The 25,035-nt window shown below is 43.1% G+C and overlaps 1 protein-coding gene across 1 annotated transcript in view; it reads left to right on the top strand.

Moving 5' to 3' along the window:
- Nucleotides 1-24,190, top strand: part of Polr3g (RNA polymerase III subunit G) — a 38,965-nt gene extending 14,775 nt beyond the window's left edge. The window contains exons 3-8 of the mRNA XM_052160133.1: nt 2,305-2,434; nt 8,123-8,182; nt 10,290-10,340; nt 14,080-14,162; nt 17,360-17,503; nt 23,284-24,190. Coding sequence (XP_052016093.1) covers nt 2,305-2,434; nt 8,123-8,182; nt 10,290-10,340; nt 14,080-14,162; nt 17,360-17,503; nt 23,284-23,370 — 555 coding nt within the window. The 3' untranslated portion in view covers nt 23,371-24,190. The remainder of the gene's footprint in view (nt 1-2,304; nt 2,435-8,122; nt 8,183-10,289; nt 10,341-14,079; nt 14,163-17,359; nt 17,504-23,283) is intronic.
- Nucleotides 24,191-25,035: the final 845 nt, after the last annotated feature.

Below are 25,035 nucleotides of genomic sequence, written 5' to 3' on the forward strand. Positions count from 1 at the left end.
CCCAAACACTTCACATTCCAGAGCCTGCTCTTTGAGCTCTTTCTTAGAAACTAGGTAAAAGGTCACATTCCAGAGCCCGCCCTTTAAGAGCTAGGCAAAAAGACCTTGAATAGGTAGTCCTGGCCCTGTGAGGTAACTGGAAATGAGCTAATTATTTGCTTATCTTGCTTCTGTAAACTGCTTAGCCTTTACCCACATCCAGGAGTTCACCCAGCTATAGACCTCCAAGAAAATAGGAAACTAATTGGTCCATAGAGCATGAGAGTGAGTTCCGATACTTTAAACTGATTGGCCTAAAAACTATAGAGTGATTCAAACCGATTGGTTCGCACTAAGCGGGCTCTCGATGCTAAGGAATGATTTGTTTGTGATTCGCAGGCTTTGTTGTAAACTTATAAAAGCTGTCGCAATTCTTCACTCAGGGTCCACAGTCCTCTCTACCCCTGCGTGGTGTACTGCTATGGAACCCAAAATTCTGGAATAAAAAAATCCTCTTGCTATTGCATCGAGACCGTTTCTCGCAAGTGATTTGAGTGTCGCCTTCTGAGGCGTGGGGCACTAGGGTGCCTTCGGTTTTTGGGGGGGTCTTACATCACCACCAGTGTCTGGCTAGGTGTAGATTATGAGGGATGAGTTTCCTCCTATTGAGCCGCCCTGAGTTCACTTAGACAGCCGTTGGCTATCCCCAGGTTAAACATGTCACCACAGCATCATGGGAAGTTGCCTCTGGGCAGTCGTCCTTGTTTACTGGCTTTACTGCTGGCTTCTTTGGCAGTTCCCATAGCATTCATTCTCTGTCCAGTCCCTGGAGAGAGAATCCTCAGAAATGGCTTCCCAGTCTTGATTCCAACATTTTAATGTCTGGGGGGCACTGAAGGGTGGTGACAGTAGCCTGGATTGTTCTAGAACTGTTTTGGATATCCTCACCCAACGATTCAAAGAGCTTTCCCAGGCTTGACACCAGGGCTTTCTAGTCTATGGCTTTTGGGAGAGCATTATTATCCTGTGTACTGTAACAATTTAAACTAGATATACATATATGTATGTATGTAGGTATGTATGTATGTACACATGTATGCTTATAAATAATGTTTCCCCATGGCTTTCTCAGTGTCAGTTCTCCTTCCTCCCTCTCCTCTGTTAATCTCCCTTCTCCCCACTTGAAGTCCCCCTTTTCCCCTTCTTGGACCTGTGTCCTATTATGGTTTTGCTCTTCATATTTTGCCTTTAATACTCAATATACCTTGAAAACAGACAAACATCTCAGCTATATGCATAATATCTCACGAGGCCACCAGGTGCGGCATTACCTCCGAAGACGGGGAAAGTAAGCGTGCAGCACCACTTTCCTTTTGGAATTGAACTTAAGGCGAGGGCTGTGGGGGCTCTGACCCTCATCTTCTCAGCCTTTCTCACTGCTGAGGTCTCAGGCCCCAGCCGTGCTGGGCCCTTGCCCTCTCGGGTTGTTCCTCTTGGATTCTTGTCTATAATAATCTGTTCTCTTCGAATGAATAGCTGATTGATTTTTGTCCATTTCTGTTCAAATATGGCTTCCCCAAGAGGCTATACATGCTTACCCTGTACAGATTAGCTACCACGTGACCCCCATGTCACATCTTCTGCTCTTTTATATTTGTCTTCATGATTTGAAATTTATTGTACCTCCCTTGATTATTCAATTGTGCATTTCTTCCCTGGGGTGTGGGTTCTGTTATTTAGTACACCATAGTTACTCAAGGAAATTGTTTCGAATGCCTAAATAGATTGAGAATCCATCTGTGGAAATATACTGTATCTTTACCCTGTTGTAACTTTATCTGTATTCTGGGAACCCACTTTTTAATGAATATATACATACAGTCATATAGTCATACCTATACATTCATATAAACATGAGTATTATGGAATCTTTTTTCTTACCTATAAAATAAGAATAAAGTAGGAAATTTGCTTAAAACTTAGATTATAGAAGTTCAACATCTTTATTATTTCATTTTCTTTAAAATTGTGAGACACAGTTTTATGTTTTAGCCTGTCTTATGTAGTGCTGTCTTGGAACTCACTGTGTAGCCCAGGCAGGCCTTGAATTGGAAGCAGTATTCTTGCCGTACCCTCCAAATGCTGGGATTGCAAGAGTGAACAACCGCCCCTGCCTAGAAGCTCAGTAGCTTTGGATTCGATTATAACCTTTACTGCTAATGAACTGAAATCTTTCAATAAAAGCAGCATTTTCTAGAACATGGATAAAAGAAATAGTAAAATTCTTAATTTATTTACATAGACTTTGTCTCTTATGCTAACTAGGATACAGATTACAAGCCAGTGCCCCTGAAAACCGGAGAAGATGAAGAATACATGCTGGCCTTGAAGCAGGAGCTGAGGGAGACGGTGAAACGATTGCCGTACTTTATCGACACACCGGAAGAGAAACAAGGTATGTGTTAGGCTCTTCCTGAGGCAGGCAGTTCAGGCTTCCTAGAGGAGCAGTGTCTGCAGGGCCCCCGTGATGACTGACGGACGACTGGATCATGTGACTCGGGCAGCTGGTCACCCAACGTGAAAAAACATTACCAGGGTTGTCAAATGGGAACAACATTTATATTCTATTGTATTGTTTTTCTTTTCTTTTTGCAACTTACTCATAATACTTTGTGTCTTCCTTTGTAATGTAATATTAGCCTTTTAATATTTCCTTAGTATTCTTAGAAAAACACAGTTTAATGACTATGTTACTCCATTTTGTGGCTAAAATATCACTAATTTCCTACTGTGAGAATGAAATGCTTTTTTTAAACAATGTATCGCCATGATTATTGCCCTACTACATAAGTTTTTAATGAATGCCTCTGATTTTTGACAGTTTAGGCTAAAAAAAATTTTAAAGCTTGACTTTTGTCATATTGTTTATGTTCTGATGATATAAAGTATGTGTTAGTTCTTGATGCCAAGGGCTAAAAGAAGGATTTATGCTTTGAGAAGTCTCGGCCATCTCAGACTAGAAATGGGAGGTGGTTTCGGAGGAAGGGAGCCTGGTTATGGTTATCAGATGGTTGTTAGATCAGTATCATCTTTGAGTTCTTAAAACAGCATCATTAAAACATGAGAAAATCTTATAGTAGCCAGTCATGCCATTAGTATAAAATTGTTTTTTATTTTCTCTAAGATAGATTGACTGAGTCAAAAGGAGGTGTATAGGTGATGGTGTTATGTGTCTCCATAAGGAGCAGGTCGCACAAGCTGTTTTCATGACTTACCTACTTGAGTTTGTTTATATAATGGTCTGATAAATTTTATCTCAACAAAAGAGAGGCTTTGTTTTTTACTTTTCTGATTTTGTTGCGTGCCTTTGTCTGGATTTAGACATTAAATTAAATTTTATATATTTAATTTAAATATATATACCCATTATGAGTATATTTAAATGAATATATCCATTTTGATTTTAGATATTAACAAGGCATGGTATGCTTTGATATTATTAAAATTAGACTTTCCATTAGATAAGAGACATGTTTAGCTGATAGAATGTACTTACTCAAGTGCAGGTCTAATTAAAAGGTATATCAGATCATTCAAGCAATTATATGAGTCTTGTAGGTAGTAGTAGTTGTTTTAGTTACTGTTCTCTTGCTGTGAAGAAACACTAGGATAAAAGCAACTTTTACAAACACGCATGTAATTTGTGCTTGCTTACAGTTTTAGAGAGTTGGGTCATGATCAATATGGTTGCAGGTATGATACCAGGAAAGTAGCAGAGAGCTCACATGTCATCCACAAGTTGCAGGCCGAGAGAGCCAGACAGGCCTTGCATGGGCTTTTAAACCTTCAATGCCTCCTCCAACAAGGCCACACCTCCAACAAGGCCACACCTCCAATAAGGCCACACCTCCTAATCCTTTTCAAAGTGTTCCACTGAGGACCATGCATTCAAACATATGTGTCATGGGGCCATATAAAATATAAAGGGTTTACTGCTGTGAACAGACGCCATGACTAAGGCAACTATTACAAGGACAACATTTAATTGGGGCTGGCTTACAGGTTCAGAGGTTGGGTCCATTATCATCAAGTCTGGAACATGGCAGTATCCAGGTGGCATGTTGCAGGAGGAGCTGAGAGTTCTACATCTTCATCTGAAGGCTGCTAGCAGAATACTCACTTCCCGGCAGCTAGGGTGAGGGTGGTTTTTTTGGTTTTTTTTTTTTGTTTGTTTGTTTGTTTTTTTTGGATTTGTTTGTTTTCGAGACAGAATTTCTCTGTATAGCCCTGACTGTCCTGGAACTCACTCTGTAGACCAGGCTGGCCTCAAACTCAGAAATCTGCCTGCCTCTGCCTCCCAGAGTGCTGGGCTTACAGGCATGTGCCACCACCGCCTGGCTTAGGGTGAGGGTCTTAAAGCCCATGTCCACAGTAACACACCCACTCCAATAAGACCACATCTTCTAAAAGTTCCACTCCCAAGACAAGCACATTCAAACCATGACATTCCGCTCCCTACAACCCATCACAGCTTACTTGCTTAAACCCATAAGAGAATTCAAATCTTCCTATCTGCTCCTCTTCCTGAAGTATGTTTTTAAAATCTCTGTGGTTCAAAATACAGATTTAAATAAGATGTATACATCCTTGTGGATGTATAGGAACACAGCTTTCTGTTGATGGTCAGTATGTTCCAAGGCGTCACCAGAGGATGCCTGAACCAGCAGACGGTATCCAACTGTGTCCCACACTAACTGCTGCCCCGTGTACTGCACTGCGTGCCACACTGTGGTGCCGTCATTGAGGGCTGGGAGGATGACATGGGGATGCCAGACAGAGGCAAAGAGTTACATCAGGAATTAGTTTTGTCTACTTTGTTGGGTTTTGTTTTTGTCTTTTTTGAAATAGGGTCTCACTGTGTGTCTCTACCTGGCCTGGAACTTGCTGTGTTGACCAAGATGCCCTCAAACTCACAGCCCTATTTCTTCCAAATGCTGGAATTAAAATGTGCACCAGTATCCTCATCTTAATTCAGTTTTTAAGAAAAAATGAAAGAAGATTTCAGAAACCTTCATCTTTGTAGTTATTTTATTTTTAGCTTCCATTGAACTGAAAATTCAATTTATTTTTATTTTTTTATACCAATATGTTGCCCTAACCCTGGTCCTCTGAGACAGTCTTTGGGAGCAGTGGATAAGAAGGCACAGAATTAACAAGGCGCAATTTCCTGGAGCCAGAGGAGAAGCAGAGGCAGACTTGTTTATTGTGATAGAGACGCCTTTATACCCTCAGGCCACAGCTCCTAGGCCCCTAACTGCTTGTCCCACACAGCTAGACCTGGCTTCCCAAGGCACAGGCTCTGACTGTTCCTCCTGGAGTGTCTCTGTGTGTAGCCTCTCCAGGGTTAGTGAATGCAGACGCACCTGCTGCACATGCATGGGCCATTGAGGGCCACTAATCAGAAAGTGCTGACCCACCCCTCCTGCATGAATAGAGCCAAAGAGGAGAAATGCTACTAGGAAGATGACTTACAGTGATTAGATGAGTCAGGAAGCGAATGCGAATGCTTGAACCAAGTCCCAGACCGATCCCCAGATGACAAGACCTAAGGTGGATTGTCTTGGATTTGAGAATCAGTGAATATACAGATTTAATTCTTTAGTAATTCAAAAGAAATGTGCTGCACTGATGCTGAAAATCTTTGAGAAGGATATCATCAGAGATTTATAATCATTTGGCATCTTGTTTGCTAACATGCAGGTGGCCGTATTTCTTTTCATTGTGGTATTTATTTATGCACCAAAATTTATCATGTATGGATTGTAAATGGAGAAATGCTGAAGCCAAAACCAAAGACAGAGACACTGATCAAACAGAAATAGGTTATATAGAGTTTTGAAAAATTATTGGGTTAGTCATGTTTGTCATTTTCAATAAGAAGAAAAAAGAATTTCACCCTTTCTCTTTTTCAAGAAAAGTGTAAGCCATCAAAGGTTTTAAATTTTAATTTATTTATTTTCTTATTTTAGGTTTTACAGAGCAAAGCACAAGCTCTTGCCTTGCATATGCCCTACCCTGAGCTGCGTCCCCAGCCTCTCCAAAGTTCTGATTATTGTTTTATTTTTTTGTTTTTTCTGTTTTTTGGGGGTTTTTTTGTTTGTTTGTTTTGTTTTGTTTTGTTTTGTTTTTTGATTTTTGGTTTTTTTGAGACAGTGTTTCTCTGTATGGCCCTGGCTGTCCTGGAACTCACTCTGTAGACCAGGCTGGCCTTGAACTCAGAAATCCGCCTGCCTCTGCCTCCCAGAGTGCTGGGATTACTGGCATGCGCCACCACCGCCCGGCTCTGATTATTGTTTTTAATTTTGACTTTTAATTATGGAAGCACAAGGGTTAGAAGTGCAGGTGATGTTTGGGCAGAATCTATGAGAAACCCATCTGGACTCCTCAGTGGGTCACAACCTTCCTAACTGCATTAGGATCCTGGGTCTTTGATTAGTTCTTTTTTGTATCACCCTTTCTTTTTTCTTTTTTCTTTTTTGAAATCACTCAGGCCCAGGCTGGTCCACAGCTCACAGACCCCTGCTTCTCCCCCCTCTTCCCTTTCTCACAGCTAAGCCTTCAATTTAAAAACTTTTATTGTTGTTACCTTTTTGTCATGCAGTGTATTTTGATCCTGTTTTTACTCTTGCCTAACTCCTCCCAGATCCTCCTAACTTTGTGTTCTCTCCCCATGTCTCTCTCCTTAAAAAATAAAAAATGAGAAGAAACAAAACCAAACAAAAAGGCAAGAAACAAATCCCCACAAAGACTCAGAAAGCAAAGCCATAACAAATGGGCGAAAGACCAGGAACTAAGATAAAATATTAAAACACAGAACAGAAAGTTCACAAAACACTTGGTTTTAGCCAGCTGCCCTGAGCACAGAGCCTCGTGGAGTATGGTTCATATACCTAGTGAAACGCCACTGGAGAAAACTGATTTTCCCCTTGCCGATGGGTAGTAGTCGCTTTGCTTATGGCTGGGATCCCATGAACGCTTCCCCTTCTTCGTGCTGGGACCCCATCTGTCTTGAACCTGTTCAGGCCCCATGGATGCTGCCAGTTTCTTGGAGTTCATGTGTACATTGGTCCTGTTGTGCCTGAAGAGCTCCAAAAAGGGGTTGGGGGGGTGTGGAGGTGGAGAGACGATTCAGCTCTTCCAGAGATCCTGAGTTCACTCCCCAGCTACCACATGGTGGCTGGCTCACAGACATCATCTAATATGATCTGATGCCCTCTTCTGGCTAGCAGGTGTGTACGTGCAGATAGAGTGTGTGCATGCACTAGTACATATAATAAATTTTTTAAAAAGTCTGTCTGTCTCTTGCTCTAGCTTTCACTCTGCACATTGTCCAGCTGTGTGTCTCGGTGCTAATTCCCATTTAGTTCAAGAAGAACTTTCTCTGCTGTGGTGTGGAATGAGTCACAGTTTGTCCATCCAAGGAGCTGTGCTTTCTAATGTCTGTGCTATGGTTCCCTTTACCAGCTTGTGTTGCTTGTAAAGTCAGGGGTGTTACTGGGGTTAGCTGGCGAGACTGACAGATTACAAGCAAGACATGGCCGTGGCTCTGCTGGTCCTGGGAAGTCCCAGTGGATCGGGTAGAGCTTGTAGTAGTTTGTAGAAGGCTTCGTCGACTCACTTCATTCCCCACACGGTGGTGTCTCGCCACCTCAGCCTTTCCCAGCCCTGTCGGTGATCCGCTATGCTGAAGGTGAGCCTCCATTAGCCGTCCGTTGTACTAACCACAGTTAGGCTGACTTTAAAGACCGGGGCCTGGAGGTTGTGGAAACGCCGAGTAGCTCTCTCTACCTTTGTGTGTAAGTGTCGTCCTAACCTGACTGAGCTTTTGGGAATGTGTTCGCTGCCTAGTCAGGTTGTATCATGCTGCGGACCAGGTTTAAGGTTGCTGTCTCTGTTCAGTCCACCATTGCTATCGTCGAATTTTAACCATGCCACTCTAATTAAATTTGTCAGTGTTGGTCCATGTATGTGCTTTATATACAAATGTAGGAAATATGTGAAAGTAAGAGAGTGATACAAGTTGCTTTGAAGAATGGCTGAAGTTTTTGTTTCTAATGAATGTTTTTTTCTCTTCTCATTGTAGATGATATTGAAAGGTATAGCAGACGATACATGAAGGTCTATAAAGAAGAGTGGGTACCAGGTACTATAAAACAGACTGTGTTAACAGACTTTTAAAAAGATTCATCTTAGTTGTATCTTTAAACCTTTTTTTGAATATTTCAAATATTTTGATTTATATATTTGTGTTATGTGCACATGTGTGCACATGCATGTGTGTGTATATATCAGATGTGTGTGGGTGCCCGAGAAGGCCAAAAGAGAGCATGAGATTTCCTGGAGCTGGAGTTACACGTTACTGTGAGCCACACAGTATTTATGTGTGTGTTTGTGTGTGTCTATGCCATGTTTCTGGAACCCTCCAGAAAATTAAAGTAAATAAATAAAGGAATTGTTTAGTTAATGCACTTGAAATCTATTCACTGAGGCCAGAAGAAGGAATCAGATACCCTGGGGCTAGCATCCTAGGATGAGAGGCTGTTGTGAGCTCCCAGGTATGGTACTAAAATCCAAACTTCGGATGGGAAACAAGCACTCTCAAGTCCTGAGCCATCTCTCCAGCCCCTTAAAATACTTTTTAAAGACCGCCTTCCCTATCAAACACCATGAAAGTCTATTAGACTTGTGGGCATTTTCTTTGTTTTTAGCTATCAGAAAGTAAAGCCTTTTTTCCCTCCTGTAATTAATTAGTAATGAAAATCACTTTAAAGATACTTTAAGTCTGTCTTGTATTCTGTGAGGCATAGACAAGTTTTAGCTACTAGTGTACCATTTTGATAAAAAGATGCTGAGAGGCTGGTTGTTAGCATTCAGAACACTATTACACTGTATAGTGACAGATGATACACTGTATAGTGACACTATTACACTGTATAGTGACGGATGGAGGGGGCCTTGAAGGAAACATCATGCAACCAGTTTATGTTATAAGCAGAAAACAGTCGCCATAGAAATGAAGTCATTTGTCAGGGCCCCTTACTGATACTGCCGTCCCTCAGACTTTCATCCTTTTATACTTGCGATAGTAATGTTTTTATAGAAACTGCCCTTAGGTGACTGTAAATATCATCAGCAAGCTTTGTCACTGTCCCACAGTGACGTGTTCTCTTTGCCTTGCTGATCTTAAAAAATGTGGAGCGAGGATGGGAACCCCCTTTCCAGATCATTCTTTTTCATGATCTAAGAAGTTTAAAACTAAAATATATTCAAATCAAAATTCATCTCTGTAGGTAAAATACCTGTTAACTATTTTGTAAAAATACACTGACATTGCTTTATCTTTAAACCTTTTTTTGAATATTTCAAATATTTTGATTTATATATTTGTGTTATGTGCACATGTGTGCACATGCGTGTGTGTGTGTGTGTGTGTGTGTGTGTGTGTGTGTGTATATCAGATGTGTGTGGGTGCCCGAGAAGGCCAGAAGAAAGCATGAGATTTCCTGGAGCTGGAGTTACCGTTACTGTGAGCCACACAGCGTGGATGCCGGAAACTGGACTCCAGTCTTCTGAAAGACCAGGAAGTGCTTTCACTACTGAGCCATCCCTCCCGCCCCTTGAATCTGTCTTTAAAAATGAGGCTAAGGGTTGTAGAGTAAGTGCCTAGCACATTTGAGGCTAAATTTCTCGAACCCTCCAGAAAATTAAAGTAAATAAATAAAGGAATTGTTTAGTTAATGCAACTGAAAGCTATTCACTAGAGAGAACTTACATGTTCACAACTACTAGCATTTTTGATTGAAAATTTCAAATAATTATTAAAATTGTTTTATATTTTATATATTGGGCTTGATTACCTGCTTTAACTTTTACAAAAAAGTTACATAGTATGTATATATCAATAGACAACTTACAAAATACAAAGTAGCCAAATAATAATATTTAAGAAAACAGTTGTGATTTTGATAGTAATATCCACAAAGAATTTCCATAAGATTGTTTTTTCCAAGACACTTTATTACACCATTTCAAAGCTGTTTAATGAGATCTTTTTCTCTACAGGAGAAACTATGTTACTGTGCATTCTATTTATATTGGTTTTGTTTTGTTACATTCCAGACTAAATCTGTACACGCTGATACTAAGAAATGTTGCTGTCTTTGTATGAGCAGCCGTCACTGTGTTAAGTAGCTAAGTCCAGAGCCACCAAGGACACTGAGAATTTTCTATTCTTTCTTTTGTACACATAGATTGGAGAAGACTTCCAAGAGAGATGATGCCAAGGAAAAAATGCAAGAAAGGTACACTGACAAATAGGACCGCAGTCCGGATTTGTGAGAGTATTGGTGAAACTCACGTTAGGCTCAGTGCTGCAAATTCTCTAAGTGTGTCTGGCATTGTGATTGTTTTACTGACTCTTAGTGGATGTTGACTTTTGGGCCTTCTGTTTTCTTGAATTAATCCCATTCTTCAATTGTGAAAATTTGCTGTGCTAGCAAAGAACTCTGTTATGCAGACTGTCTCATTTGTAAATGTGCAGATTTTTATGATCTTACTGGCTATGTTCTATATTATTACATGACACGTTTTAAAATTGGGGCACTGTTGACTGTTGTTGACTGTTGGGGGAAGAGATTCAGCCTTTCAGGATGTGGTCACTGTTGGCTTGACAAATTTGACTCAGTAGATCATTAAAAGGAAGAGGACATAGAGTTGGGATGGAGGCTATGAGTAGATTTGGGAGAGTTAATGGGAAGAGGGGGGACAAGTTAGAACAAAATACATTGTATATACTTATGAATTTCACAGAGCATTAGTAAGCTATTTAATATTGTAGTTGAGCGAACATAAAATTAATAACCCTGTCCAACTTAAAATGAGAGACTCACACTATGCTATTTTATTTGGCTTTGACAATTCCTGAGGGTGGGAGTGGGGCTTATCCCTGGTCTGCTCTTCTAACTGCTCGCCTGGCTACTTCCCCAGTGCTGTTCCCCAGATGCCTGCTGTTCCTCCTGGCCATGTCCATCCCCTCTCATGGCAGCTTCTAGCGACAGACATAACCTCAACATAATTCTAAAAGGAAAGACATGTACTAGAAAAAAATTGAAGATCTGATAAAAGAGTTTTATGTTAGATAAAAAGTTATCAAAGTATATATTTTTGGTTGTTCTTTAATAGTTCCTTTCAATAAATAATTGTCTGCTATTGCCTGACACAGCCCTGAGGAACAGAGCGAGCCAGTGTAGTTGGGACTATCCTTGCTTCTTAAGCTTTCCGTTGGGTTGGGTGGAGGAGCAACATGAAGGGCTGGGGATGGTTTGGTCAGTTGAGCGCTTAGTTCAGATCTCTGTCACCCATGTAAAATGTTTGGCACTGCTGGACCACCTCCAGAAGCTTACTGGCCAGCCAATCAACGTGCATGCACGTGTGTGTGTGTGTGTGTGTGTGTGTGTGTGTGCGCGCGCGCGCGCGCGCACGCACGCACGCATGCACACATGCACGCACACACACACCATACCCATTCACACCAAAATAAAAAATTTAAATATTTAATTTAAATTTTTGTAAATATTTCTAGGTGATCAAGTTTTGTAGTGGCTACCTAATTGTTGCTTATATCATGAAATTAAATAACTTCATAAAAAGTCCTTAGAGAAAAAGACTTTGTGGTTTGAATGTATTATATTTTCAGCTAACAGTGGTTGGCAGGATTCCAGTACTTACTGAGCTAGCTCTTGGTCATACATGATACTGTGCTTTGAGTACTTACTAAACAGTCCTTGCCTTTCAGGAGGATGGCACAAGTTAGAAGTTATACACCATTTAATGTTAGGTTAATTTTTCCCCAAGCTTCATTAATTCACTAACTCTGAAGTCACTGTCTTGGTGAGGGTTTGTTTCTATTGCTGCAACAAAACACCATGACTAAGAAGCAAATTCGGAAGGAGAGGGTTTATTTGGCTTACAGTTCCAGATCGTAGCCCATCATTGGCGGAAGCCAGGACAGGAACTCAAGCTGGGCTGGAATCAGGAGGCAAGAGCGGATGCCAAGGCCGCGGCTTGCTCCAATTCCTCACGCCCTCTGCAGCACGCACCGCTTGTCTCCTAGGCTCCGCTGACTCCGCCCCACTGCTGCTGCTGCTCTTGGTGGTTGTCCCATGGTGCTGGCATCTCCAAAGCTACTGGTCCCTTGCTGCACCTGGACTCCACTTTCCCCTTCACTCCACTCTCTTCCTAGTGCCAAGTCTCATCTCTGCCATCCTGGGCACCAGGCAGGTCCTTTACCTGCCACCCAGGCTGCTCCTGCACCAATGGCCTCTCTTGGCCTCTCACAGTGTTAGCTGCTCTCTATGACCCCTTCATGCCTTCAAACCCAGTGCCAGCTGGGTAACTTTTACACATTACCAAGCCAGTCTGCCAACATGAGATACAACCTTGGCTATCTCTGCATGTCAGCTTCTCTGTGCCCTCAGGAAACACCTCCCAGATTTCATGTCAGTGATGCTGGTCTCTTCTTAATCACTGCTGATTTCTTAGCTCCACCTAACAAACAGCAATTGTCCCAGTAATGCAAAGGGTTCCAAATCAAAATAGCAAATGGCCCTGAGAGAGTCTTTAATCTTCCCTCTGAAATTTCTCAAGCCAGGCCTTCATCTTCATTGCTCTCATTAATATTTTCCAAGCTTCCACAGAGTCTCCCACAGACCTCTTAACCCTCAGTGGCTTCACCTCTTAACCCTGGGTTCCTTTAGAACCCGAAGTTCTAAAGTCATTTCATAATCCTCCCCAAGCGTATGGTCAGGTCTATCAGCAATACCCCACTACCCTAGTAGCTGTTGTTGTCTTAGTTAGGGTTTCCATTGCTGTGAAGGGACACCATGGCCAAGGCAACCCTTAGAAAGACTAATTGGGGCTGCCTTACAGTTTAATCATTTGTCACCTCCAGAGGTTTAGTCCATTATCACCATAGCGGGAAGCATGGCTGCATGCCGGCAGACATGGTGCTGACGGACCCGAGAGTTCTACATCTTGATCTGAAAGCAGCCAGAAGATTGGGCAGAGCTTAAACACACCACACACACACACACACACACACATCATAGATGTGACCCACCTCCACAGTGGCACACTTCCTCCAGCAAGGCCATACCTACTCCAACAAGGCTGCACCCCTAATAGTGCCACTCCCCACAGGCCAAGCATCCAATTGAGTCTATGGGGGCCACCATAGTCAGTGAGTCTTCATTTTAAGGTTTTAAGTCCACCAGTTATGGGTCTTCCACTGTGGTCTGAAAATCAGTTATGTGTTGAGTGTTTATCTTTAACACAACTAAGTCTCCCTGAGCCAGATTTTTGATACCTAAGGATTTGGGGGTTATTTGATTTTGGCAAGTGATTTGTAATCATTTCATTTTGTAAGAATCCTTTATGGCTTATAAGAATTCCTTGGTAATTGGCAGGCTTCATAGGAAATAATTCTTTAGTACCTGCTGTTTTAAAATAATCTGGGAATGAAATATTTTGATTAGAGTAAAACAAACTGTGGGTCTTAAAGCTTGTTGAAACATTTCTTTTCACTTCTGTGCAGTGACCAGCTAACCATTTTGCTCTTCACTGTGAAGACAGTTCTTGTTAACATCAGGGGAAATCTCTTTCCTAACCCTTTTCCAGTGGCCAGGGCAGACTTACCCTGTACGTCTTCTTTTGCTTCACAGCTGCTCAGCACTGCTTGTGGGGGACAAGTGACCAAGAAACCCTTGCAGGGCCTTTTCTTGATATTCTAGAGTCTCTGTCTCAAGTAGTGTTATAGCAGACTTTGTCTCTAATGACATTAATGGTGAGACTAAAGTTTCAGTGCATAGTTAAAATATACCTGGTGATAGTTTTAATACTCTGTGCAGAGTGACTGTCATTCGCTTAGAGCCAACAACGGGGCTGCCTGGTATGCCATAGAGCGGCCCCAGTGCTCCGGAAGTACTGCCCTGGCTCTCCTTCCTGCAGTAGAAAATCTGTTCACAGATTGTGCTTTCATTCCAGGGGATCCAAAATCCAAACCGGCCAAAGCTGCAGGCAAGGATACCTCACTCATTAATTCTGCAGATGTGTTGAAAAAGATTGAGGTGAGTTTAGAGTTATAAACATGAACTGGTACTGCCTCTTCCCCCCACCCTCCTGCCTTGTCCTTTAAATGTCTCTCAGAAGAGAGGTCAGTGCTTAAGTTAGGGCTCAGCTTCTGTCAGGGCGTGGAGAAAGCTGTCTGTCTGAGTACTCCAGGGCTCCTGCTGTCTGCTGGGTCCCTCACTGGTGTTTTAAGCTCCGCCCACAGCCCCCAGGCCTTCTTTTCTCCCCATTGTATTGGATTGTGGTGTGGGAGAGGAGAGAGACTTGAACCACTGGTGTCATTGATGGGATTCTTTACAAAAGTCCTGCTTTCCCTTTGTCCCTGTGTGGTTCTTTGACCCCTGTCCCCTTCCTTGTCCCCTCCCCCCCAGTGTTTTGGAATATAAATAGAAGACTGTTGAAGCAAAGATGACATTTTATGGAATGTATCTATCTTTAATCAAAACAAACAAAATTTAGGTTGGTACCTTGAGACTGGGCTGTCTCCTCCCTGTCCATAGCACATATTTTCTTGTTGTAGACTCCAAAACTATGCATTTCATATATCTTCTTTCAGAAATACTTTATTCAGAAAAAAATGTGGAACTTCCTCATGTAATTTTTTTAATCTTTAAACATTTTATTGTTTTATGTGTATGAGTGTTTTCTTTTGTGTCAGGTTCACTAGGTAGAATGATGGTGGAATGTATCTGGTCCTGCCTGCTTGGAACCTTGGAGAAGTTCTTTGAGGCATGCCCAGTGCTCTGTGGATGGCACTCAGTGTGGGTGTGGTCTTCCTTAGGACAAACTGCTTGTTGGGTGCTGACATTTGCCACCTTTTCCAGAACATTCCAAACTTAGAAGTCTTAATGTATTTATAGTTTTAACCGAGCAGTGGTTGGTTCTGTCCAACAAAGGCAGCTCGTGCTGTATCATCTCTGGGCAGAGTGAGCAGTATCCGGTCAGCTCTCCGAGCAGTGACATACACACCTTCCTTCTGTCTTGCCTGAGGGAGGGGAGCTCCTTGCGAGTCCAGTGTCTAAGCTAGAGATGCTCTGGGTCTGCATCTTACCTCCTTCCCGACGTCAGTCCTCTCCTTACACCTGCACAGTCAGCTTGAGTCGTCAAGATCATGGAAGACAAAATGGAGGCTGCTGTGTAGAGAGCCATTAGCTCGTTGAAAAGAACAGAATGGCTGCCCAGTTCTTGTCCCTGGGACATAAGGGAAGTCTCAGACGGCTTCTGTCTCACTCTGCTGACGTGCATGGTGGGTTTGAGTTGGTAAAGGTGATTGAGGCCGTGTGGCTTGTGCGTGTGTGTGTGTGTGTGTGTGTGTGTGTTGAAGATGAGGCCATGTGTGTATGTGTGTGTGTGTGTGTGTGTTGAAGATGAGGCCGTGTGTGTGTGTGTGTGTGTGTGTGGTGAAGATGAGACCATGTGTGTGCGTGTGTGCGTGTGTGTGTGTGTGTGTGTGTGTGTGTGTGTGGTGAGGGTGAAGATGAGGCCGTGTGTGTGTGTGTGTGTGTGTGTGTGTGTGTGGTGAAGATGAGGCCGTGTGTGTGTGTGTGTGTGTGTGGTGAAGATGAGACCATGTGTGTGTGCGTGTGGTAAAGGGGAAGATGAGGCCGAGTGGCTTGGCCGTGTATGTGTGGTAAAGGGGAAGATGAGGCGGTTTGGCTCGACAACAGCAGAAACAGTCTTTGGTCCTTAGAGCACATTGGATGAATGCTGTGCTCTGAATAATGCAGTTGATGCCCTTTTTATTTTTAAATAAAACAATTCTGTTTCTAATTTTGAAATAGTGACTTTCTAAAAAAATAATAGAGTATACTTTTCACAAAGTAAAATATTTCAGTTCGATTTTAATTGCATTTAATTGTAGGCATTTTTACCTATGATCTAGTTAAAATAGAAAAGACATATTTAATATTAATGTAGCATATTTTGTATGTATGTGTATGTTTATGTGTGTCTGGCTGGCTGTTTCCCTGTCTGTCTATCATAAATGTTTCAAGAGGCTTATAAAAATTTGGGTTACTTAGGGCTTTCCAAGAAGATGGCCATCTCACAGAAAACCTGTGAAATTGTCTCTTGTGTAAAGTGAGGACCACCCAACTGAGCAAACAGAGACAAATAAAATTAGATCACTTTTATCAATTGAGAAAATAATTGGTAGTAATAAGGCATTTATTACTATGATCATTGTACGTTATTGCCTTATTACTACCAATGATCACCCATTGGCTCAGTTGGGTGATCATTGGTAGTAATAAGGCAATAACGTCAAAACTGTGAGATGATGAATAGCGTGTGGTTTTCCAGGTAGACAGCAAGAGTAATCCGGAAGCCAAAGCCTCTCCAACTCCATCACCCTTCTTTATCTTTAGAGTTGCTAATACCAGCCAGTGTGCTGAGTTTTAATCTCCTCTTCACAGCCTTCCAGATGTATCATTGTGACTGGCTGCTTGTATGTCAACTAGACATAGACAGGGGTTATCACAAAGAAAGGAGCTTCATTTGGGGAAGTGCCTCCTTGAGATCCAGTTGTAGGGCATTTTCTCAATTAGTGATCAAGGGGGGAGGGCCCCTTGTGGGTGGTGCCATCCCTGGGCTTGGTAGTCCTGGGTTCTATAAGAGAGCAGGCTGAGCAAGCCAGGGGAAGCAAGCCAGTAAGGAACATCCCTCCATGGCCTCTGCATCAGCTCCTGCTTCCTGACCTGCTTGAGTTCCAGTCCTGACTTCCTTTGGTGATGAACAGCAATGTGGAAGTGTAAGCTGAATAAACCCTTTCCTCCCCAACTTGCTTCTTGGGCATGATGTTTGTGCAGGAATAGAAACCCTGACTGAGACAATCATGAAGCGGAAATTCTTGGCAATGGGAAGTAATGAAAGACAGAGGAGACTGGAGTGGGATAAACTAAGTCATGTCAAGCATTTTAGGAGGAGGTAGGATAGAAATCCTGAAAAGGAAGTGTTGTGGATTAGGATTCCAACCCCAGAGTAGCTGAGGGAGGCCCAGTGATAAGGAACAGAATGAAGAGGGGCTGGTGCTCTGATGCTGGTGGCTGCCAGCCACTTGCTTCCGCGAGAGGCCAGCCAGCAGGCCAGCGTGTTAATTTAGGATTCAGCGAGCATGATGCAGGCCTCTTCTTTTTGGGCTGGGTGTGTAGATCAAGAGTAATCATTTGCATGTGCATTGTGAATCTTACTTTCTCAGGAACTGGAAAAGAGAGGCGAGGGTGAAAAATCAGATGAAGAGAACGAAGAGAAAGAAGGAAGCAAAGACAAAGACAAAGATGATGAGGAAGACGGCGAAGAGGATGCAGAACAGGAGGAGTACGATGAAGAAGAGCAAGAAGAGGTAAAAGTCTGTCTGGGGAAGAGGAGAGACTGCTCCCTAACCTTAAAGATTAGCTATGGCATGTGGCAATGGTGTCAATGGGCAAACAAGACCACGCCCCGCTACCCTTGCACTCAAGGATGGCTGGGAGGAGTTTGAGAAGCTGGGGCTATACCATGGTGAGACCTTGTCTCTCTCTCTCTCTCTCTCTCTCTCTCACACACACACACACACAACACATTTATAAGTTTATAGAAATGGAAATATATTCCCATCATTAGCATCATTTGCTTGGTTTAGAATGTTGATAATGCAAAATTAAAACCAGGAGATCAAAGTAACTGGTTAATCTCCTGCAAGCAAGTAATTAAAGGAAATTGCTGAAATTAATGTAGTTTAGTTCATACCTATTGACATAAAAGCTGAGAGGTGGTTGAGGTACCAAAGGGCTTAGGCACAGAGGCCTGGAAGGTCCCTGCAGGGCCATCGCAGCGCGAGCGCCTCAGAAGCAGAGCGTTGCTAAGCTGCCCTCAGATATCTTGCTCTTGGTTTGGTTTGGGGTCTTGGTCTCGGGATTTCTGGGTTTTAGAAACATGGTATATTTCCAAAAGTCAATCAAGGTGTTTGAGCAGGGCGGCATAGTTATTGCTAGCCTCTTGAGGAGGGAGAGTGTGCCTAAGGTGAGGCTAGGGGGAGATAACTTCCTTTCCGACCTGGCGACCTTCTTGTCCTCACTCGTCTTTACCCGGAGCTTCCCCTGTGAGGTATTTGTTATGTGCTTTAAATATGTTATATGAAAATTTGCATTCTTTTGCAATGTGTATTATTAGTATGGATGTATTTTTGTCTGTTTGCAAATGGCTAGCCAACTGCTAAACTCATCTCTTAGATGATTTGCTTTTCTCGTTGAGTAAACTCTTCATTTAGCAGTTATTAGATCCCTGCGCTCACCTGAGACATCCTATGTAATAGAAACTCCCTGTTTCCAGTGGGGTTTCCCACTTCCCTCCCTTTTCAGAATTTTCTCAAGTATTCTATTCATTCTGTCATATAACTTAGACAGTGGAGAGGTTTTCTTTTTAAAATTTAATTTGTATTTTACATGTAGGCGTGTTTGATTACATGAACATATATGTACCGTGTGTGCACTTGGTACTCTGAGCCCAGAGGAGGAGGGTGTTAGATCCTGGTACTGGAGTTAGGGGAGGTCATGAGCTGCCACAGTGTGGGTGCTGGGAACTGCGACAGAGCCCTCTGTGGGGACAGCAGATGCTGTCAGTTACAGAGCTCTCTCCAATCGAGCCAGTCAGGTCTTAAACACCTCTCATTTGTCCCCAGCTTTGCTCTTTTATTTCCTTTGTGTGCCGATGTGCCTGTTGCCATGACACTCTGCCGCTTAGTTTCGCCTCCATGTTCTCTTCGCCGTGTCTTTCTCTTAGCCCATTGCTTAGGCCTGCCTCACCCCTCACCCCTTTTCTGTCTTTCCAGCATACACTGTGGGCTGGAACATCCTTTCGTCTTCTCTGATGTTGGTTCCTTCTTCCCATCAGACCTGCTTAAAACCATTTGTGAGGCAATCACAGATACCACTCCCACTTAAAACCACCAGCCCTGTCTTGCTGGCTAACATCCTTTCTGTGCCTCCTGTTAAGTCGCCCGTTCTATAGGAGGTTTTTCTGATGATCCTGACTTCAGTGTCCTTCACTCTTAGCCAGTACTAGCAGCTTCACAAACAGAATAAAACTTTGAAGGAAACACTGTCATCTCCTCTACCTTTGGCTTCAAAGACACACCCCGTAATCAATGGAAGAGGTTTACCGTGCTGCCCCACCCCTTTTGAAACAATACTCCTGTCATTTCCCTTTCCATGTTTCAGCGTGCTTCTGTGTGTTTGTGGCCTCTCACAATGTTCGTGATTGTGAGCATGCCCAGCTCTCATCATGAAGCACATCACCGCCTCCGCCTCCGTCCTGTGCCCACCCGGCCCAGGGGCAAAGCTTCCAGAGCTGGTATTGGCTCGTGTTGCTCTTCTGAAGCTAGCTTACTAAATCACCACTGACGCTTTTCTGCCCTTGCTTCTCTTGGCTTTTCTGTAGGATTTAACACTTCTGCAAAACATAAGAGAATTCTGTTGTTAAAGTATGATTCCTCCTATGTAAACAGTTCAGATCATGTAATGCAGGCGCCTGTTGTATGCCCGGCTGTGTGTCTCAGCTGCCAAGGTTGCTACCCTTCAGTTTTAGTTTTAGATAGAATACTTCTTGCTTTGTGTCTGTTTCTTGCACCTTTTTGTGGCGTCTGTAGTTCTCTTCTCTCTGTGCTTTTGAGTCTCAGTGTTCTCCAGGGCTCTATATTTAACCTGTGTTTTCTGTGTTCAGTCTCTAGCTGTGTTGTCCTTACCACAGTGACTTCACATCTGGCTGTGGTGTCCTCACCACAGTGACCTCACATCTGGCTGTGTTGTCCTTACCACAGTGACTTCACATCTGGCTGTGTTGTCCTCACCACAGTGACTTCACAACTGACTGTGGTGTCCTCACCACAGTGACTTCATAACTGATTGTGGTGTCCTTACCACAGTGACTTCACATCTGGCTGTGGTGTCCTCACCACAGTGACTTCACATCTGACTGTGGTGTCCTCACCACAGTGACTTCACATCTGGCTGTGGTGTCCTCACCACAGTGACTTCACAACTGACTGTGGTGTCCTCACCACAGTGACTTCACATCTGGCTATGGTGTCCTCACCACAGTGACTTCACATCTGGCTGTGGTGTCCTCACCACAGTGACTTCACAACTGACTGTGGTGTCCTTACCACAGTGACTTCACATCTGGCTGTGGTGTCCTCACCACAGTGACTTCACAACTGACTGTGGTGTCCTTACCACAGTGACTTCACAACTGACTGTGGTGTCCTTACCACAGTGACTTCACATCTGGCTGTGGTGTCCTTACCACAGTGACTTCACATCTGGTTGTGGTATCCTCGCCAAGGTGACTTCACATCTGGCTGTGGTGTCCTTACCACAGTGACTACACATCTGGCTGTCGTGTCCTTACCACAGTGACTTCACATCTGGCTGTGGTGTCCTCACCACAGTGACTTCACATCTGGCTCTGGTGTCCTTACCACAGTGACTTCACATCTGACTGTGGTGTCCTTACCACAGTGACTTCACATCTGGCTGTGGTGTCCTTACCACAGTAACTTCACATCTGGCTGTGGTGTCCTTACCACAGTGACTTCACATCTCGCTGTGGTGTCCTTACCACAGTGACATCACATCTGGCTGTGGTATCCTTGCCCCGTTAGTTTACATTGGGCATGACTCCTTTTCCTTGTCATTCATGATCTTTACATTGAAGTACACACTTGACTCATGCTTGACCGTGAGGCTGAGAAGAGGTTATTCTCCCCTCGTGGAGACAAATAAGAAAGACAACAGTTACAACACAGTGGCTAATTCTGTGGTGTAGAACAGGGTGCTGTGAGGGCACAAACCAGGCACCAGCTCCTCGTTTCAGTACTTGGGAGGTGGAGTTAGGATTGTCAGAAGTTCAAGGTTATCTATCAGACTTGCAGCAGCTCGCCCCTGCATCTCAGCCTCCCTCCGGGGTGTTGTTGGAATCACTGCCCAGCTCTGAAGTGCTGTTTTGATAACACCCACTTTCTTTGAGTCTGGATCATGTCTGGTAAGATCAAGAGTTACTCCTAACAATTCCAAGCTCTTGGGCTGGGGTGGAAGAGCACACCTTTAATCCCAGCACTCTGAATGCAAGCTCACCTGGTCTACAGAGATCCAGGCCAGCTGGGGCCACGGAGCCATAGTGTAAAACAGCGAACAAACAAACTCGGGTAGTTTACAAGCTGTCAAGCAGGCATCAGTGATGCACTGCACCAGAGAGTGTGTTTAAAGCGTCAGTTTATATATCTGTATTTCATTAAAAAGCAAGGCTTGAGAGGAATGAGGCTGGATGGGGGTCGAAAGGGGCCTTTCTGTCCCCACCCAGAGGCCTTGTAACTTGAAAGTTCTACTCTTTGGTCTTTTTAATCAATTAATTAATTGAAATTTCATGCTAATTAACTTACTCATTAAGGCGCGTTGATAAATATTTCACTTTAACGAGTACAGTGGAGTATTTCATCTGCTAACGTGTCTATGTTAAATAAAAATACTTCTTTTGCTGTTAATGATTTGAATATTTAGCTTAATAAATCTGGAAATCAGTGGAGAGCTACGAGCCACTTGGGCCTCCGGGCTCAGCAACATTAGTGTGAGCAGGCCCAGCAACATTAGTGTGAGCGGGATTGCTAGTGCCTCTGTTAGCGTGTGAGTCACCAACATGGAGTAAGTGCCCAGGCGACAGGGCAGTGCCGTGCGCCAGCTGCGAATGCCACGGCTTCTCTGCCTTGCGTTAGGGTTGGAATCCATTTGCTCATATTTCCTTACACACACAGAGCCACGGCCTTGTTTTCGAGGTGCCCCCCACCTTGAGTGCTCTGCCAGACGCCCCTTCCCTAGCACAAAGGCCCCGGGTTCCAACTTGATGTCTGGACATTTGTGGACTTCTCGGCACCAGAGAAGCTAGGCCAGTTTTATTGAACTACGAAGGGTTTGTGTTGAACGCATAAACTTGCAGGATTTAGGGAAGAGAAAGTAATGTACTGTGCATATACATTCTAGATGTTTAAAAAGAAAACAATTCTAAGATAAAGCTGGTTTTCAGAAAGCTTTCATCTGTTTCCACTGTAAATAATAGAAATGTGGCTATTTACGAGGTAGGGTCTGGGAATACAACAGGATCTTGCTATCTTTGTAGTTCAGGCTGGCTTCGAACTCTGCAGTTCTTTCTGCACAGTCTTTTCAGGGCTGGGATTATAGTTGTGAGCCACTGTGCTTCTCCTGCAGAGCTAGTTTTCCACTCATATTTATCATACATACCTCAGATCCTGGCCTGTCGGTCCTTGACCTTCCATCTTCCAATCTACCCTGGATCAAACAAGACCTTATCATTATTCAGTGTCATTCCCTCCCTAAGCATCTCAGTGTGGTCACGAATGTAAGGGCTCTTTGACACCATTGGCGCCTTTGCACTCAATGTGATTGAATATCTAACCACTGTTAAATTTTGGTTGGTTCAAAAATCTCCATTACAAACCTATGCACTGCAACTGTCCAAGAAGTCTTAATCCGTCTATATTCGGATGGATTTTTGAAGTTTTGATACGAGGCAAGTATCTTTTGTAGGCTTAAGGGCTCAGCTAGAACTGACACCTTGCTAGGAGCCAAGAAGTCTTGAGAAGAATGTGGTGTGATTTCCCATAGGTTCGGGTTAGAAGGAGGCTGTATTTTGATAGGGAGGGAAAGTCCCTCTGCTGGTGCCATTAAGGTTTGTGACTTCATGCCTGGGTTCTGAGGCAGGGTAAAACTATTGATGAAACACTTCTTCCTTGGTGGTCCATGCGCCGGTATGACAAATGCTTAGTGTTTCGGTTCCTTAAACCCTAAGGAGTGCTGCACAGGGCGTACCCGCTCAGGTGGAATCACAGCCCCTCTGTTCTCTCAGCTGCTTAGCACCTGAGCACAGTAGAAAATGGTACTTAAGGCTGGACTGCTCAAAATGTGTGAAAACTGAACCAGGAGAGCCCACAAGCAAGACTTTCTCTGCAAGTCTTCTGTGTTTTCTTTTTACCTCAACTTGGTATCTATACACCACAGAGATGTTCTTTTTTGTATTGTCTTAACTGGTGTATTCTAATCACTTTACTGACTGAAAAATCCATCTCTTACTTAGGAGAATGACTACATTAACTCGTACTTCGACAACGGGGATGATTTTGGTGTAGACAGCGATGACAACATGGACGAGGCCACCTACTAGCTGTGGAAAGCCCGGGTGTTTGGCAGATTCAGTTTCCAGCATTTGGATCCACTTTATTCTGGAGAAGGATTAAGTCCGTATTTTCTGTTGTCCAGTGTTCCTTAGCCAGCTCTTCAGAAGAACTTTGTGCTTACACCCCGTGACCTCACTCCTTCCCGAGGCCACGCCTGATTACGCCTTGTGGTTGTGTGGTCCTCAGACTTTTGTTTGATCTGGATTTGAATGTTTCTAAAGAGTTTTAGTATCACTGTGTATTCACAGTTAAAAAATTCACGCTGGCTCATCTGCTGACCTTAGGTAAAAACTGTTACTAGTCATCATGGCTTTCTATTAATACTGCACATGGGGCACTTTAAAAACAAACCGTACCACGATTTCTCTTACCTGGTACATTCTGTTTTATCATGGTGCGACCTCATAAATGTACCTGCGTTCTTAACAGTACAGACTTAGAGTTGTGCTGATAGGAAACAGGCTGTGAGCCAACACCAGTAACCTGGATGAAATCCATTTCAGTTTACTTCTCAGCACAACAAACACTTTCACATAGGTGGAAGGTTGTCAGTGCTTGGCCTTGGGGCTAACTCCAAGCCTTCCTGTGTACAGTGTGTGAATTAATGACCCCACTGTAATAAGTCTGACACTTTCAACTTGTTGGGCTTACGGGTGTGTGTGTGTGTGTGTGTGTGTGTGTGTGTGTGTGTGTGTGTGTGTGTAAAAAACCCTGAGACATACCGCTTAATCCTGGACTTCATACAACTGGAAACAAGTCCTGGTTGTATAAACCTCATGATAGAATGGTGTGTGTGTGTGTGTGTGTGTGTGTCTGTGAGAGAGAGATAGAGGGAGGGAGGAATATTATAAAGGTGTCCTCTCTTGTACTTCACAAGATTCATAAACTGCAAGTCATAAACTTATATAATCATGTAAAATGAACTCAGGTCATTATAAAATTATGATTGAATCTTCATTTTTTTTAGCTTACAGGGTGACTTTCCTGCAGTTTTATATTTTGCAGGAGAAAATACCCAGAACCCTTCACCTCTGAGGACTTTTTAACATACCAAAGATTTTCAAGGGAATTCATAGTATGCATTTCAAAACTAATATATTAAAAGTATCTGCCTACAGAACTAAAATCGGTTTTTCCCATTGGGGAGACTTGTGGAAACTGGAACCCTGCTTTGTCTCTCAGGATCAAGATAACCTTGATATTAAGCCTAAGTTGTGTGCCTTAGTTTCTCCACTTGTAAACCATTTCCTATAAAAATGTATAGGAAAATTTATAGTGTTTAGACACTAACCAGACTTGACCAAATATGCTATCTTTTACGTTACAGAAACAATCATGTCTTAAATTTTATTTTTGCACTGTAAGTAGTTGTACTGTGGAAAGTGAAATAGTTGTGAAGAACAGTTTCCTGTTGAGTTGTAATTGGATTTTCCAATCTTGTATCTGTATTAGAAACCATAGTTTATTTGTATGATCCGGAGAGATTCCTTTCTCAGGTGAAGGATGGCTTCCACTGGCAATACTTCTTAAATACTTCCTGATGGGTTGGAGGGCCCCTCCTGACAGTGTAATGCTGTAGTGAACATGTGATTTATATCTAGTTCCCGGGAGCTTATAAAAATGTTGTCAGATTCTGAGTGGAAACAAAGTCT

The sequence above is a fragment of the Apodemus sylvaticus genome, chromosome 16, assembly GCF_947179515.1.
Source record: "Apodemus sylvaticus chromosome 16, mApoSyl1.1, whole genome shotgun sequence".
NCBI lineage: Eukaryota > Metazoa > Chordata > Mammalia > Rodentia > Muridae > Apodemus > Apodemus sylvaticus.